Here is a 19310-nt window from a genome sequence, read left to right on the forward strand (position 1 = left end):
CGATCGAGCGCTCAGTCTTGCCACCGATGACCTCTCTCCGATCGCTGACGAACTATCTCCGACCGCCGACCCCACACCGGCCGCCTCTCGCTCGATCGAGCTCTGCTGTCTTGCTGCCGTCGATCTCACACCGGCTGCCCTAGTTTTCGTGTGAGTTGAAGAAAAACCGGGATTTGAAGGTAATCTTTAATGTTTTTCTGTGATTATTTGTTCTCACTAGACATTTGCAAGAGTTTGTTGTATGATTTAGGTTGTAACCTAGACATATGCAAGAGGTAATCTTGTAATCGTTTGAGTAGATCTAAATTTCCATTTATTAAGTGTAAATTTAGTAATGATAGATCTAATGGGTTGATTGTGACTTTGGGTTAGAGCAAGATAGCAAGAGAGAGATTGAGAGAGAGAAAAGAGAGAGAGAGAATGAAAGAGAAAAGAGAGGGAGAGAGAAAAGAGAGAGAGAGGGAGAGAGAGAGCAAGAGAGATAGATAGATAGATATAGAGAGAGCAAGAGAGAGAGCTAGAAAGAGGGAGAGAGATATAGAGAGAGAAAGAGAGCAAGCAAATGTTAGAAAGAGCAAGAGAGAGGGAGAGTGAGAGAGAGAGAAAAGAGAGAGAGAGAGCGAAAAGAGAGAGATAGGGAAAAGAGAGAGTGAGAGAGAAAAGAGAGAGAGTTTATGATCCAAGTACTGGAGCTGAAGAAACTATGAGTCAGAGGGTTGCAGCATTGACTAGAGAGATTAAAGAAATGAGAAGGGTTCAAAATGAAGTGCAAGCAGAGCTGCAATCTTACAGAATTGAAAATCAGAGGAAGCAAGAGGAAGAGCAGCGACGAACATCTTGAGACAGCGAGGATATAGCTGAGTAGAACTTTCTTATATTTATTGTGACTTTGTGAATTTGTGAAATTCTGAACTTGTGAACTTATGTTTTATGGTTGAACATATTAATTTTGTTTACATTTAATGTTTTATTTGGTTCTACTTATGTATATAGTTGTGATAGTTGATTGAATATAGCGGAGTGTTGCCCAAATCTTGTTATATATTATTTTTGGTGTAGGTTTAGAATTTAGGGTGAACCTCCCCCATATAGAGAGGAGACTGTCAATTTTTTTTTTCAGGTGCTACAGGTTTCCGGCGGCCTACCGGCGGTTTGGCCGCCAGAAACGACGATACCGGACGGCTGATTGAAGCCGCCGGTAACTTCGTTAAACCGCCGGTATTATACCGGCGGTTGCCGACGACACCCGGCGTTTATCCGGCGGTCTAGATTGTTGGTACGACCGTCGGCCAAGACCGCCGGGAACCGTCGGTGTCGTACCGGCGGTTTACTGACGCATGCCGGCGGTTGATCTAACGCATGTCGGTCGCTGTAACCGTCGGCAAGCTGTCGTTGAAGGACCGCCGGTAAGCCGTCGGTCACCTGACCGGCGGCACAACGGACGGAACACCGCCGGAACAAAGCCGGGTAATAACCGGCGGTATAAGCTGCCGTAAAACCGCCGGCTAATTAAGCCTCCAGCAAAAACCACCGACCAATTGTTTCCTACGCCAATTTTTTCAGGCGGTTTGATAACCGCCGCAAAGCCGCCACTTTTTTCGAAAACCGCCGGTGTTACCACCCAAACCGCCGAAAAAAACCGCCGGTTTTGGGTGATTTTCCTGTAGTGTATATTTAGATATCATTTGCTCATCCAATTTGTGCCATAAATCTTTTAAATGGTCCTCGGCCCCCTGATTTGAACTATTTCGGCACAAATTGGAGCGATTTTGGGGTCGTTGGGTTTGTCTCTTTGAGACATTCAGTTTGCTATAAGTGTGCTGAAATTAGAGTTTGGATGGTCCCAAAATTAATTTTGGAAGTTATCAACTAAGATATGCCTCGAAATTCATGCTGGATAAAGGCAATTTTTGTGACATATCAGCTGCCCCCTATTTTTTAATGTCGCAGCTTGCGTAGTCTGAAAATATTTTAGTTTAGCACCATTATCCTTTATTCTATTCATTATTCTCCCTATCTAATTTTCTTTCATGTTTTCCTCAACTTTTTATATATATTATATATATATATATATATGATGCATATACAGCTTATACAAATTACACAATAGATATATTTTCTCTTATAATATAGAGAATATATATTTTTTTAAATAAGAATGAATCTAAAAAAATATGAACATAAATGTAGTCTTGGGAGCCCAACCATTACATTTGTATGCCTGTAAATAGTACCATATTTATGATTTCTTTTCTTCTTAGATATGTTTGTTAACTATCAATAATGATCATTATTTATATATCACAGGATGTAGCACAAGTTGATTTATGGGAGACTTTAAAGGAGGAAATAAGGCATTTGATTGATTATGTCAAGCAAAATGATACTGTTGAGCTACTTGACATTGTGGATGCATTATGCCAGCTTGGGATTTCATATCATTTTGACAGTGAGATCAAGAATGTGCTAAGCTTCTTAGCTACATCATTAGGAAGCTTGAGCAATATAATAAAAAATAACCTTCATTATTCTAGTTTACTCTTTAGGCTTCTAAGGGAATACAACATTAAGGTTCCAAATCAAAGGCAAGCATACCTTTTATATTTTTTTTAATACAATCAAACTTTATTTATCTACTACTTTTAAAATTTAAACTTCATTTTCTTCAATTAAAAATATATTACTTTAAACTTTTAAGTATATTTTCATGATATTTTAACATAACACTAATTCTAAGGTGAAAGTTGAATTTTATTTCCTTTCATTATTGAAATTATAAAGCTTTAGAAATTGTGCAACTAATATTTATTTCATCTTGCAGTGAAGATTTTTTTGTTAGAAGCTTTAAAAATGAGAGTGGACGCTTCAATATTAACATTATGAATGATGTAAAGGGAATGCTAAGTTTGTATGAGGCATCATATCTTGCTGTTCAAGGAGAGGATGATCTAGATGATGCTGTGGAATTTACAACTAAACATTTAAGTAATTATCTTAAGGAACCATTGCTTATTAATCCTCTACTAGTTGAAGAAATAAGTCATGCCTTGGAGCTCCCTTTACATTGGAGAATGTCAAGGTTGCACACCATGTGGTTTATTGATGCTTATGAGAGGCAAGAAAACATGAATCCCTATTTACTTGAGTTTGCTAAATTAGATTTCAACATTGTTCAGACTATCTACAAGAAGGAACTCAAGGAGATATCTAGGTATGTAATTTAAGAAATCATTCATACTTTATATATATATATATATATATGAAGGAAGTTTTCAAATATATTAGGTGGTGGAGGAGCATTGGTCTTGTTGGTGATGACTTCAGTTTTGCAAGAGATAGGTTGATGGAGACTTATTTGTGGTCTGTGGGATGTGCTTTTGAGCCACGCTTTTGGAGATGTAGGAAGGAGATTACCAAACTAGGTTGCCTCATTACAACAATTGATGATATTTATGATGTGTATGGTTCATTAGAAGAACTTGTGTTCTTTACAAATGTTGTTGATGAGTAAGAAAGCTATACAATTTATTTCAAATATTTTGATTTAGTAAAATATATATTGAGAGGTCATGAAAGTTACTTTTTCTTTTGAATATTTTTCAAGAAATCCTTGATAACATATCACACAATTTGATCTTCTAAATTTTGCTTCATGTTTTATAATTTGTCTATCCTAGATGGAAAATCGCCGAATCCCAACATGTTTCAACTTGCATGAAGACAGTTTTGTTGGCACTTTTCAATACAGTTAATGATATCGCACGCACCATTTCAACAGAAAAGGGAATAGACATTCTTCCACACCTCAAGCGATTGGTAAGCCATTTTGGTATCATTGCATCATTATTTTTATATATTAATCAAATAATTCTAATGCAATATTTTCTCTATTTATTGTTATAGTGGGGAGATCTATGCAAATCATATTTAATGGAGGCAATATGGTATTATATAGGATACATTCCCACGATAAACGAGTACATGCAAAATGCATGGCTTTCCATTTCTGCTCCATTGATCCTTACTTCAGCATATTGCTTAAGTGAAGACTTGACTATAGAAGCTCTAAATAGTTTGGAGTTATATATCGATGCTACTCTTCATTCATCTATGATCACACGACTTTATGATGACTTAGGAACATCAACAGTACGTACAATTATGTTATTGTACAATATATATATATATATACAGCATGGAGATGGGTATGGAAAACCCATATGTGAGACTAGGGATAAAATAATTTCTTTGCTAATTAAGCCCATCACACTAGGAATTAGGGATTCATCTACTTAGTATTTGATATTATTTTGTCAAAGATGTTAATCTTCATGTACCATTTGTCCCTAAAACCTTGTCATAGCTTCTTGTTGTTTATGTATGAAAATAGACAAACAAGTATTGTTTAAAATATATTTGCTTTTATTATAATGTGAAATTTTGGTTAGCATGCTGACTAGTTAGTTAAAGCCAATCAAAGTTATTTTTTTTCTTTCTTTCAAAAGTTGAAGTTAAAGTTCAATCAATAGGTATATCTATTTTTTTATTATTTTGAAGGGAATATTATTAATATATCAAAAAAATTAATATTTTAATAATGATCTCAAGACATCTATGTCATAGAAGATAGTGAAAATTTATGTTAACATATTAATAGTTTAAGAAATATTTTTATACAATATAAATAATTAAAAAATAATTATAGATAAATATAAATATTTACATTTAATCTATTAATTAAACTACTTATCTATAAATTGGCCTATTATAGATTCAATGGGGTAGAAATTTATTTTATGAATTTAAATTTATATGCTAGGGCTTAATCTAAAATTGCTCTTACACTATTGTGATACTTTGGCTAGGCACTCCTTAATGATTTTTTTTTCCTTAGCTTCAAATGTTGGCCATTAAAAGAGAAGCATAATACCACGTTAAGTGTTGCAGAGATAAGGATGCTCGGGTGGATGAGTGGCTTTACCCTTAGAGATAAGATACGATGAAAAGGTTGGAGTAGCACCAATGAAAGATAAGATTAGACAGAGTCATCTTAGGTAGTTTGGTCACATAAAATGGCGGTCTTCCGATGACCCGATTAGGAAAGTAGAAGTATTATATTTATCTTATGTTAAGAAAGATAGAGGTAGACCTAAAAAGACTTGGTTTGAAAATATTAGAAATGATATTTCTTTATTAGATTTAAACGGGAATTTGACTTTTAACATGACACAATGAAAAAAAAGGATTCATGTAGCCGACCCCACATAGTGGGACAAAGGCTTGATGATGATGATGGTGTTGTTGTTAGCTTCAAGCAAGTTACGTTCTTCAATCGTTAACTACATGTCCCTCTTCTTTCTCTATTCAGAGTTGCAGTTCCTTTGCACCATCTATTTCTCTCCCTTTCCCTACTCCTCCTCTAGCTTTGGCTAGGGATTACCCCGACTCTTTCTTCCATGAATATCCACCTTCGCCATCCACCTCATAAAAACTTCTAATAAAATTCAAGTATTGTCCTCCATAAACTCCTATTTTCCACTACTTTTGATCACAAATCTTGCTCCTCAAGGGGATACAATTTAGAATGAAATGCTCATCCTAACTTGTTACCTGAAGATTTCCCCACACATAAAAGGATCATTGGCCAAGTATCACTCTCTCACCAACCTCCTATTATCCCTAGCTTAGGGCAGACCCCCAATTAGAAAGAAATCCCCATTAAACAAAACCTATATTTGAAAGAGTTCACAATTAGCTTTATTCAATGCTTAGATGTTGCAATTATCTTTAGCTTAGATTAGATCTCTGTTGTCTCCAAAGAATGTGACCTAACATTGGTCAGATTCTTCTTAGTAAGAGACCTTATTAGGATGCTCTACTTAAAAATGTTAAAATGGCTTGAAATCTCAAAGTTACTTCCAACTTCTTACTTTGAATGATGATTTCTTCCACTTAAAGTTAACTTGCCAAAAGGATTATGACATAGTTTAGATGGGGGGCCTAGGTTTTTCTTTCAAAAGCCTTTCATTTCCCAAAGTTTATATCAATGCATAATAAAATCTCTTATCCTTTCATTTAAATTAAAATCATGAATTTACTTCTATTTTGTTAGAATCTTTTAGGAATTTCTAAAATTTTCAATTGGGTTGGTATTCTTCTAGGGGTTAATGCACTCACTATTAATAAATATAGGCTAACATTTGCTAGAATGTGAGTTTAAGTATCCAATGGTGCAACCATGCCCAAAATTATTTCAATTGCCAATGATGAAACTCCCAAAACTTTGAAATTGTTTAAAACTTAAAACCAATTTTTTTTCTAGGTTTTGGTTCCTTTAATCACCCATCCAATCTATGCCCCATATCACTTCCCCTCTTCTTGAGATTCCAAATGCTTCTCTCCAACACAAGGGTCGTAATAGAAGTAAAAAACTATATAGACTCAATCAAAATCATACAAATATAAGTTCGACCCCCACATCTTCGTTCATTCCTCCCCACTAGTCAGGCTCCTTCATCATCCATCAGGTGACCTTCTACAACCAACTACTTGATAATTTGCTTCATTTATGAAAAATACACGATTTTTCCCACTTTGAACAACTCCTCGTCCAAAACTATACCAAATATAAACTCATCAATGTTATAAATTAAGCACATCTACCACTAGCCTCCCCAAGCAATCCAACCCAATTACTTCCTCAAGCTACCCATAAAACCCCCAAACAACAAAAGGTAATGCCCTCATTGCCACTCCTAACTCATTGCCACATCCTTAATTTTCTTCCTATCCCTAACCTCATGGAACATCGAGGTTCCATAGATTAGGGGAGTCAATTTTTGACACGACCCAAAACACAATCTGAACCCACCCGACCTGAAAAAATCTGGTTTCGAGTCAACCCGAACCTAAAACGGGTCGGGTTCGAGTTCAACAATTCAACCCGTTTTAAAAACCAAGTCGGGTTTGGGTTGACCCAGCAACCCGAAATTGACACGAAAACTCGCATTTGACCCGAAAACCCGAGATTGACTCGTTTTTTACCCGAAAATTGAATATTGACTTGATTTTTTACCAAAAAAAACTAGCAATTTTGAGTCAACCTCAGATCATTCGTGTTGGGTCGGGTTGACCCGGACCCGAATCGGGTCGGGTTCGGGTCCGAAAACCTGACCCGTTTTTAAAAACGGGTCGGGTTCTGGTTGTCCCAAATTGACACCCCTACCATAGGTTAAGCTAGGTGCTACATTATAAGAACCTCATTTCTACCTATAAAATGGACATTTTATGCATCTTCTAGAACAAAATTAAACCCTATCCTAAATGACACTTTATTCATTAACACCCATCAACTTTCTCCACTGAAAATGGCTACAATAACTTCCACTAATTAGTGGCCTTGGGTAGCATCAAAGGGTGTGCATTTAGTTTTTTTTTTTTTTTTTTTTTTTTCTTTTCGATAAATTAGTTAACAAATTTGTTAACTAATAACCAACTTAAATTACCAATTTAAATAAGTAATGGAAATGTTGATGTTTCTATCACTTATAAATTTATAGTTCATGAACTTTATTGATTTAGAATTTGAAAGTATTAGTTTAATTGTGTTTTTGGTTTGATCAATTTTGCAAAAGAAAAAATAAACCATTAACCAAATTTTAAAGAAAGTCCAAATTACAACCAAAATCCAAATTGGTTCATGAAACCTTCAAGATCTACACTTGCACACCTTCATGGCATGTATTAAAACATAACTAAACAACTTATAAAAAAGTTACAATCATTCTAAACAAACACTTCGTCAAAGGGATATCTTTGCCCATTATATTCATTTTTTTCTAAATCTTCCATTAAATGAAGGAATAAGTAGTATTACAGTAACATATCATTAAAATCTGTTATCAGTTATGCACTGTAGCTTGTTTTGCCTCTTCTTTTACATCATTATTTTCTCAGCTTCTTCCTCAATGTCACACTTACTATTTTAGAAGCCATAATAATTTTGACATATAAAGCTTGCTATTCAACTCCAGTATTAACAGAAGAAACCGTAGATGATGAAGATAAATGGTCAGAATTCTTGCCAGTAAGCTTTCTTACGAGGCTAAGAATCATCGGGAGAAATTTGGAAAACAGTGAGAGAAGTCCTGAAATCTGCAAGCAAATCATGATTCATGTTAATGATCCTTCCGAGCTACAATCATCATTATTTCAATTAAGAGAAAAAAATCGATTAAGGAGAGGATAATTTCACCAAGTGATTAAGTTCTCTGAAGAGGTTATGGCAAGATTAGAATTTATTCAAATTAATAATGCGAAAATCATTTGAGGATGTAATCATAACAAAAAGATGATGAAACCGAAGACCGAAAAACAATTGAGGATTATAATCATAGAATGAATGAGATTAGAGATCGATGAACATGTAATTATAGAAAGGAAAAAAGCACACTAAAGCAGACTTTGCTCAAGAAGAAAAATAAGTTGATTAGATGGCAAATATTATCCATGCAAATAAAAAAATTATCAACTTCATATATGTGTTGACTTATGGGACCTCAATGAAGTGTATCTAAAAAACGACTTTCCGCTCATAGAATATCAAATTTATTAGTTGATAATACTTTCAATTATGACATATTCTTCTTTATAGATTAATCGTCAGGCTACAATCAAATCAAGATCTCTCCAAAAGGATGAAAAACACTTATCATTCAAGACACCTATTAGCATACTTTACTATACAGTCGTGCCCTTTAACTTAAAGAATGTTGAAGCTACATTGTAACGGGATATGACACACTTCTTTAATGACTTGATCAATCAAAAGATAGTGTTATATTGATGACATTGTTGTCAATAGCAAAGATCGCGGAGATGATCTTGATAATCTTAAGGTTATATTTGATACAATCAAAAAATTTGACCTCAAAATAAAGTCTTTCAAATGCGCTTTTGGGGTTTCCTCACATAAATATTCAAGGTATATCATATGCCACAGAGGAGACGAAATTGACCCCCATAAAATTAAGGCAATCATAAGAATGCCACCATTGAAAAGTCTTTGACAACTTCATTCACTGGAAGGACAACTTATGCTCATTTAATGATTTATATCAAATTTGTCAATCAAATGTCAACCATTTGCAAAGCTGGTGAAGAAAAAAATTCAATTCAAATGGATTGATGAATGACAATAAGCTTTTGACAGTATTAAGAGAAATCTACTAAACCAGCTCATTCTTATAACACTGAATTCAGGGAAATCTCTCATCTTGTATGCAGCAGCACTGGATGAGTATCTCGAAGTATTTTTGACACAACCAATGAAAAAGGTAAGGAAAACACTATATTCATCAGTTGAAGACTAATAGGAGTAGAAGTGTGATGTTATCTAATTGAGCAAACATTGTTTGGCACTAATATTTGTCACTTAAAAATCTCACCATTACATGCTCTTTCATAAAATCACTTTGATTAAATAGCAATTTGCTTAAGCTATTGATGGCAAGACTATCGTCAACAGAACATTTGGTCAGATGGGCAGTAATACTCATATATGTTCTTCTGAAAGCAATGAAAGGCCTAATCCTTGCAAATTTTATTATCACTGTGGGCTCCGAAAATTCGCGCCCCGGTCTCTGCTTTAGAGGGAGTTTTAACGAATTAGATTCTGAGATAAATTTTCAGAAGATATATTGGATTGTGAATAAGACACAACCCAAAGATTTTGCTCTCATTTTGCAAGGACTTTATGATATGAGTTTTGGTTTCCTATAGATACAAGCCCCTATAGTTAATTACCCCTCCCGATAATGAGAGAGAACTTCCGATTAAGGCTAATCATCAATCATATACGCAACATGTATCTAGTATATAGTAGCAGCATTGGTTGGTGTTTGAAAATTTGATATTTAAAATTTGAAATTTCACCATCTTGCACTTAAAGTGGATGGTGGGGGGAGTGATGATGAACCCGATCACGATCACATAGTTTCGTCGTCCCGGGCCATCATGGTCCCCTGGTTTACTTAGTCAAAAGAGGTTGTTGAACCAACCTGACAAAAAGATCATTGTCAACAGTCATGGGTTGCGTTGTTCAAGGGTACCTTCTAGACTTTGGGTGAGTTTTTGTCAAAGGAGACAAATTTAAACCCACATTAGCTGACATAGGACTTTGTGTTATATTGATGATATCATATTGATTCATATCTCAATGATTTAGTGTCATTGGGGAACATACGGGCTCTGGCAATGACCGTAATTTAGTGGCATTGGGGAGCAAAACTACCCGGTTCAGAGGGCCCCGATCATAACCATTTACCTACGGTGCCATTTGATGATGAAATCACCAGTTAAAGGATGCGTGTCACGTCCTCACTGGCAGGAGACTATTTGATAATGAATCCTAGTGAAATTCTCGATCAGACATTAGCTCTTTGTGAGTTGAAGTACTATTTATATTTGTCTACCTCGGCAAACTATTGCGGAAGATGATTGGATTTTTTTTTAAGTGTTTTGATGGTAAACTTCATTTTTTTAATATTTTGATTTTTTGTATTTTTGGAGTTTTGGGTTTTCATGGGCATTTGAGAGATGTTTGAAGTATTTGGAGCTAACCCATTCGGTCGAGATCTACGTTCAACATGTTCATCATCAGGATTTTAAGTAATTTATATGGTTGTCATTTGAACAGTGTCAATTTTGTTCGCCCACTAACAGAAGATCGAGTTTAATATAGGTTTTATGCTTTTGTGAGCAAACTTTCCTTGTTATGAGCATTGAAGGCTTAATATGAACCATCATAAAAAAAAAAAAATCTGGTCGATGCCGTGACCATATATATGTTTAACGATTCGAGTTGTGTCGACTCCCATCCAGTTAACATAGGAAGATCGGGTTTAAACTCAAGTTCATTTATTGACTAACAGCATCCCTAGACATCACATGTGTATATGTAACATGCTCGTCGGGGCCGATGCAGGTATATGATTACATATGTATTTATGTGTGCTTGTGTGTATACATATTGCAATATATGTGTGCAGGCATTTTTGGAATATTTCAATTGTGCGAGCAACTCTCGTTTAAGTGTGCGCAGCATTCCTTTTGAGAGCTTGTATACGTCTTTTGTCCGCTTGTATGAGTGTTGTGGATCCGGTGGCGTGGCGTCGCGCTATAATCATTTGCCCGTTTCGTATAGGTAGACTATCGTTGTGGGCTCCGAAAATTCGGCCCCGGCCTCCCCGCCTCGCATGACTGTTTTAACGGAATAAGTTCCGAGGTAAAATTTGAAAGGCAGATGGGTTTGTAGATAAGACACTACCCAGAGATTTCGCCCTCATTTTGCGAGGACTTTATGACCTGAGTTCTGGTTTCCTATAGGCGCAAGCCCCTATAGTAAATTACCCCTCCCGATCACGAGAGAGAACTTTCGATTAAGGCTAGTCGTCAATCAAATACATAGAGATATGTGTTATCTGGCATATAGTAGCAGTAGGGGTATGGAATGGTTGGAGAATTAAGGAATTTGGAGGATTGAAAGATTTGGAGATTTGATATTTAAAATTAAAAATTGCACCATCTTGCACTTAAAGTGGATGGTGAGGGAATGGATGATGGACCCGATCAAGATCCCATGGTTCCATCATCCCGGGCCATCGTGATCCCTGGTTTACTTAGTCAGAGGAGGTAGTCGACCCAACCTGACAGAAGGATCCTTATCGGCAGCCATGGGTTGCTTCGTCCAAGGGGACCTTGTAGACCTGGGTTGGATATTTGTCTAAGGGGACAAATTTAAATCCACCTTAGCTAACAGAGGGCTTTGTTCCCTATCGATCATATCCTATTGATTCATATCTTAAGGATTTGATGTCATTAAGGATCGTATTGGCTCTGGCCATAACCGGTATTTCGTGGTACCATTTGGCGACAAAACCACTCAGTTCAGAGAGCCCCGGGTCATAACGGTTTATCTTGCGGTGCCATTTGGCAGCAAAACCACCGGTTAGAGGACACGTACCACGTCCTTACTGGCAGGAGATTGTTTGAGAATAGATCCTAATGATATTTTCGACTAGGCATTTGACTCTAAGTGAGTTAAAGTTATATTTTGATTTGTCCACCCCAGCAAACTGTTGCAGAGGGTGGATGGATTTTGCTTTAAGCGATTGATAGTTTATTTTAATTTTAAATATTTTTGGGATTTTGAGATTTTTTTGGATTTTTTTGGATATTTGGATGGAATTTTGAGTATTTGGAATGGACCACTCCGGTTGAGATTTATTGTTCAACACGGTTATCATCAGGGTGTTTGGGGTCATTTGAAAATATTTATGTTCTGAACCTTGTCAACTCTATCGTGCTGTCGACAGAGGATCGAGTTTCATAGGCTTTATGCTTTTATTAATGAATTCTCATGATTATAGACCTTGAAGGCCTAATATGAATGTATTAAAACAAATATATCGGTCGTCATAATCATATATTTGTTTAATGGTTCGAACCCTATCGACTCTTATTGCTCCGCATAGAAGGATCAGGTTCGAACTTGAATTCATTTATTGACCCGCGCATCATCCCTAGACGTCACATGTGTACCAATAACACGCTCGCCGGGGTCCATGCGGGTGTTTGGTTGCATTTTATAATTATATTCTTTCTACTCCTTTTTATCTGCTTAGGAGGGTCGGGTTCAAATTTAATAACCCGCACAACATCCCTAGACGTCACGTGTGTACCAATAACACGCTCGCTGGGGCCCATACAAGTATTTGGGGGCATTTTATAATTATACCCTGTCTACTCCTTTTTACCTATTTAGGAGGATCGGGTTCAAATTTAATAACTCGCACAGCATTCCTAGAAGTCACGTGTGTATCAATAACAAGCTCGTCGGGGACCATGTGGGTTTTATAATTTCTTTTACCCCTTTTAGTGTACCTATGTATATACAAACTATGGTGCACATATGGGAGTACTTTGAAAGTACTTATAGACGCCGTCTGTTCGCTTGCATAGACGTTGCGGATCCCATGTCATAACATTGTAGTTTTGTGGACGCCTTCTGTCTGCTTGTATGAGTGTTGCAGATCCGGTGGCGTAGCATTGTAGCAGCTTTTGGATCAGTTGTTTGCTGCATTGTACAGGTAGATTGTCGTGCATTATTTGTTATTTTCAGCAGGCGGATTGATATGCACTAACGAATCTCCTGCTTTTGTTTGTTGATGCTTGCATTCATTGTAGTTCTTTGACATTTGTTCGTAGATTGTATGTAATATTCGTAGCGGGGCTTCAACAGAAGCTTGTGGGAGCTTGTGTTTGTCGTATTCTTCATGCACTTTATTATGATATTTGGCTCATGTAGTACATCCGCTATTGCTACAAGTAGGCATGTAGATGTATTCATTCACATATTAAAATTGACTTCAAGATACTGCATTCACTGAAGTCTTTCTGCATCTACCCCTGGGTGGCATGTTATACATACATCTATATTCGTTGAGAGATTGTATGTATTGCAGATCTTCATTCTTACTTGTAAGTAACATGTGTAATGTGCATTGTATGCTCTTTGTTGTCATTTGCATGATACTTGCATTCATTGTAGTTGTTTCATATTTGCTTGCAGATGACGTACTACGTGTATAACGAGTTCCCTACAATGACTCATAAGAGCTAGCATTTATTGTAGTCCTTTGGCATTCGGCTCGTGAATGGCATATAGTACATAAGGCAGGTCTCCTACGATGATTTACAGAAGCTTGTGTTTGTTATAGTCTCTTTCGTATTTGTCCACAAATGACATATGGTGCATATAGCGGATCTGCTATAAGGGATCGTAGGATTTGCATTTGCTATGTATCCTTTTTCTTTATTTGCAGATAGATTGTGGCATCAATATTGGGGAATGATCACTTTTATTGCATGACTCCATCATCACTGACTTCAAGCGGGTCACTGAGCTAGTTAGCATACTAGCCTTCTTTAGTCATGAATTAGTCATTATTAGCCACGAGCTAACGAATGGTCGTCATATTCTTCATAGTTTCCTTCAGTGTATTTCACTATTGGACAACTATCTCTTCCATATGATTGATATAAATGTCACAGCTGATCGTCGTCGCTTCTATGTGATCCACAATCCTTGCTTGTCATTTTGCTTGCGACCAGATGATGCCTCATCTCAAAGGATCTATTGCACTTATCATAGCTTTTCCACGTGTCATCATGAAGTGTTCTGCTCATTTAATACACATGGCCACATGGGTGATCTTCATTTGTAAAGATTCGTCACGTTCATGGTTTAAAATTGCGCAATATGAGGCTCGCCTTGAGGCCCGCCTTTGCGCAATTCAAGTAAAAAATGCCTCGAGTTCCTTTTATGAGGCTTGCGCCTCAACTTGGTTGAGGCCCGCCTTGAGGCCCGCCTCGCCTCACGCTATATATATTAAAACTTACATAAATCTTAAAGTAAATGCCCGACATTGGACTCTATAGGAGAGGAGGAAGGGGAGAGAGCAGTTCATCATAATGATGATTCAAATGTTATGAGCTAGTCGATATTAGCTTTCATAATCTCATCGTTATTCTCAAGCAAGTTAAACATATGAATTCTCTATCTTCAAAATGACTTGCCACGGCGAGCTTGGGATTATTGCTTTTCAATTAAATCAAAACTATGGCTTCTTATATTTCATTTGAACCCAATATCATGCTCTAACTCATGCCAGATACGAGTTCAAGTTCTAATTCTTTGTGCAAGTTCAATTCAAGTCTGAGCCCAAATCAAGTTCTTCTTGATTGAGTTTGATTGAAGTTCCATATTGTCAAAGATTGATTCAAGTTTGAGTTCTTGTAGTCATTTGTTGCAAGCCCAAGTTTGTATTAAATCACAATTTACTTAAGTTCAAATATTTTATAAGTCATTTTATTGTGCAAATATGAATCCAAGTTCAAGTCCACAAATTTATGCTTGAGTTCAAGTATATTTCAGGTTCTATATGAACCTCCTTCGTTCGTCGAGTCCCATGTTATTCAATATGAGTTCGAGCTATCATGCTTTTGTTTGAGTTCAAGTGTATCCCTTGTTCTTGTCAGCTTCGGTCCACATTCAAGTTCAAGCTTAAATTTGATTTTGAGTTCACTTCATTGTTCAATGTCAAGTTCCTTAAGTTATATTCAAATCAAGCTCCAAATTTTGTCCAAGTCTTCAGTTTCAGTGGAAATTTCGGCAGCTTCCCGACGTCTCCCCTGTTTAGGGGAAAAACCAAGAGGCCGCTTACCCGCCACGTCAACAAAGACGTCCACGGTTGGTGTTTGTGAGACACCGTAGCGGTGATTTTGTTTTTCATCCACCACGCCAACAAAGGCCTGCATGGGGTTTTAAAAAAGGTATTTTTTTGAAAAAGCAGTTTGCTTTCCCCCGCTCGGGGGTACTTATGAGTGACCCCGCTTCGTCGTAGGTGCCGCACCGGAGTCCCATCCCACCACGCGCAATAAAGGCGTGCATGGGCGGTTTTCCAGTCCCCCACGAACATTGAAGTAAGGCTTTTAGGTGATTACCCGCCTCGCCGTAGGCGCCGCACTGGGGTCCCATCCCACCACGCACAACAAAGGCGTGCATGGGCCGTTTTCCGGTGCGCCACGAACTCCGAAATGGGCTCACAAGGTTTTGAGTTTAGGAAATTTATACCTTACACAACTCCCCTTGGCCTATTGGTTGAGAGCTTAGGCTTCCAACTAAGAGGTCCAAGGTTCGAGTCCATGTGTATGCGTTGTGTGTGTGAGTTTGCCTTAAATGGCCTAAATATCCCAAAAAAAAAAAATTTATACCTTTGCAATAAACCGATGATGAAAGCGATGATGAGAATGAGGGTATGTTGCCAGCTAGTGGAAAATGTAATGCAAGTGGTAGGAATATTAGCTTTAGCAGGAGAAGTATGCAGGCTTTTGAAAAGAATTAATAGTTGCTTTGTTACTCAAGTGAATGATACAAAATATGTTTGAGATTGAGTACAGATAAAGGTGGAAAATAATTTATAAGTGGGCTGAATGGGCCTCTAGATAACCGCTTTTTTTTTTTTTTTAAATCTAGATAACCGCTTATAGAGAGAATAATATTCTCTGTTTGGTTGAGGGAATTGAAAAGGAAATGTGTGAAATCTGCTTTAATAAAGTGGTGAGGGAGGGCAAGAGGCGTAGTAAAATGCATGGGACATAAAAAAGCTAACGAAAGACAGATTTGTCACAGTTCTTGTTCAAACAGGAATCTCTTAAGTGCTGTTAACGGCAGAAAATAAGAGGCAAAGGCTGCATCCGACAGCTATTGCGGATCACGTAAAAAAAAAGATTGCTTCTTCTTTTTTTTTTGTTGCGTGAAATATAAGCATGGGATGGAGACCTGAAGTAACTTCTTGTTGAAGAGGGAAGAAACGGATGATTAGAAACTCGGTTGAAGCGTCACAGTCGCCGGCAAGTTTGAGCTGTAGAAGCGTTCAATCTAGCTGGATCTAGAGGCGTAGGATGGTACTGGCAAAGTCTGGTCGGGTTTCAGGAGGTAGGCAAGGGAGAATTTAGTGTGGAAGTGGAGATTTGGCCTGCAGCTTTGGGTTTTACTGCAAAGGCTAGAGAAGGAAACGGGTGTTGGTGAAGTTGGGGCTTGGTGTCGTGAGATTGAGGGAGGCGGGAGATTGCCAGAGTTCCAAAAATGGCCGTGGGGAGTTCCTGGAGTTCGGACTGAGTCTTGAAGGCGTTGACGGAGCTTAGATCAGGGACGAACGGGAGTTTCTTTGATAGGGGTTTTGAGATGGGGTTTGAAGCAACGGATTTGGTTCAGGAAATCAAAGGGATGGCCGCCCTAGAAGCTCTCGGAGGAAGGAGGTTTTAGATCTGTTGTAAGTTATGGGGAAGAAGGGCGTGAGAGCTTTCTAGTGAGTATCTTTCATTCCTTAAACGACGTTGGTTCCTGTCTTAAGACCGAGAAATTATGGTGTAGGCAATCCCAACGCTTCCAATGCTGCTTATTTATCTGTTTATTTTGTTGCGTATTTTTTTATACATACTTTTTTCTACATTTTTTTGCATATTTATTGTGTATTTAGTGAGTATTATTTATTTGCTACTTATTTGTCACGAAAAAAGTGTATATCAAAAAATACGTAACAAAATAAGCAGTAAATACGCAGCATCCGAAGCGTTCGGATTGCGTACACAATAATTTCTCCTTAAGACCACCCCATGTATTCATTTGAGGCAACCGGCAGGATTTGCGGGATTTCTGAACAAGACTTCGACAGAACGAGGTAAGAATATTAATTGAGATTTGAGTTCTCATTTAACTTGCTGATTTTTGGTAAGATCAATTGGCAATGTTAATGATGACCTACCATAATTAGTAATAGCATTAATTAGGCTGGATAGCCATGTTCCAATCAATAAAAAACATCCCGATTTGCATACTTTTTGCTCGATTTGCATGCCGATCGCCCCGTTTAATGTGTCGATTTCACCGATAATCATAATTGAACAAATCGATAGGGTATTTAGGGTATTTCCGCTGTCCTGGTCGCAACGCTGCAGTCCATGTTGCGATCAGACTTTGTTTGATCATCGTCGAGGCCTTATTTTTAACGAAATGTGTGTTGTCGTATTCGAATCATCTCGGAATTTGTGCCACCACCTCGAACAATCCAAATTGATAAAAAATATATATATTCTTAATATTGACGACATTCCAGACGCAATGACGCAATCCGTTTCAAGATCAAACGCCATGTCGTCTCCAACGAGGCTAATTACTCTCGTAACGCGTGCCTTTGCATCATATTTGGATCGCCTTTGAAATTTGCGACACCACATCAAACGCTCCAATTTGATCAAATAAAATGTAGACTCTTAATCACTACATGAAAACACGATGTTACCGGCGGACAGTATCCGCCGATAAGCCGTAATATCCGACGGAAATCCTCGGTTTCCGGCGCATTTCAGTCGGATTTTCCTGCGCCGGTTTGGCATGCGTCGCTAAATGTCTTCCGACGTTTGTAATACGCCGGAAACCCTTCCAGTGCACGTTCCGGCGCATTACCGGTGCAAAATGTGATATAAAAGACAGTGACTTTCAATCGATAATTCCGACGACGAATGCATCGGTAGTTTACGTCGTATGTATTCGACGGAAACTACCGGCACATAAACCATCGTAGGTGCGCCGTAAATAAGCAACGACTAATTTCCGGCGCCGAAGTAGCGTTGGAAATCTCCGGCGGACCAGACGCCGTAAAATGCGCCGGTAATTTCCGGCGCCTATTAAAACACCGGCATGACCGATCTGATTCGTTGTATCGTCGTTTCCGTCGACTTTCCGACACAAAATCCGCCGGAAACCTGTAGCATTGACAAAAAAAATTGACTTCCCAGCCAACAATCAGATTTCCACACCTGCAAACCTATACAAATATCTATCCACAACAGTTTATAACAATTGCACAACATAAAATTCTTCAACAGATGCACAAAAACATAAATACGCATTAAAAGAAATATTTCAATATCAACAACAAACTAAAAACATCACACAGTGTTCAATATTACAGATTCAAAGATATAAACAAGTTCCTAAAGTAAACTATTCTGAATCCGTGGACTCCTCCTCAACTGGAGCTACCTCTTTTCCACTCATCTGGTCCCTCATTTTGCGCAATTCATCCAACAATTGATTCTGTTGCTCCTGCATCTGCATTTGGACCTGTGCTTGCAACTGAGCTTGCTAATCAGCTTGTGATTTCCTTACTTGTTCTAGCTCTGCTTGAAGTGCACTTATTTGTTGAGCATGTAAGGTCTCATGTGAACTGAATGCAGTAGAGGAGGTCATCCCCTCGTATGCCTGAGCTTAGGAACCCAAACCATAAACTCTGCCATGTTGCATTCCTCCGATGGCCTGTGACCAGATGCGATACTCAGAAAACTCCACAGAGCCGCCAGAAGAGCCCTCACCTGATGCAGCATGACAAAGTATTACCTTGTGTTTAAACACAAGTAATAGCACCTGCATACAAAGCATTATGAACTCCTTTCTTTTCTAAAACTCTCCGGAGCACTTCTCTTTGAACTTTATCATATGTTTTTTCTAATTCAATAAGTATCATATGTAAATCCTTCTTATTCTCTCTATATTTCACCATGGCTAAAGCAAAAAAGATATGGGATATGATCCTTTTGATGTAATCCAACTGAAATAGAAAATATTTGGTCGAAGCATGCACATGCATGTAATGTGTTTAAACACAACGTACATATGTAGATCCTCC

General features: G+C 37.7%; 1 protein-coding gene and 1 long non-coding RNA gene across 2 annotated transcripts; one reads left to right on the forward strand and one right to left on the reverse strand.

Moving 5' to 3' along the window:
* The first annotated feature begins 2747 nt into the window (after positions 1-2747).
* LOC110099511 (alpha-terpineol synthase, chloroplastic-like) lies at positions 2748-6382 on the forward strand. Its single transcript, XM_028697745.1, has 5 exons — positions 2748-3211; positions 3286-3507; positions 3678-3816; positions 3904-4149; positions 6323-6382. The coding sequence occupies exons 1-5, from the start codon at positions 2880-2882 to the stop codon at positions 6380-6382; spliced, it is 999 nt and encodes a 332-aa protein (XP_028553578.1). The 5' UTR covers positions 2748-2879.
* A 1337-nt stretch (positions 6383-7719) lies between these two features.
* Positions 7720-17001, reverse strand: LOC114580363. Its single transcript, XR_003701746.1, has 2 exons — positions 16403-17001; positions 7720-8154 (listed from the first exon to the last, which is right to left on the reverse strand). It is a non-coding gene; the product is annotated as an uncharacterized LOC114580363 (long non-coding RNA).
* Positions 17002-19310: the final 2309 nt, after the last annotated feature.

Source organism: Dendrobium catenatum, unplaced genomic scaffold (assembly GCF_001605985.2).
Source record: "Dendrobium catenatum unplaced genomic scaffold, ASM160598v2 fragScaff_scaffold_114, whole genome shotgun sequence".
Taxonomy (NCBI): Eukaryota; Viridiplantae; Streptophyta; class Magnoliopsida; order Asparagales; family Orchidaceae; genus Dendrobium; species Dendrobium catenatum.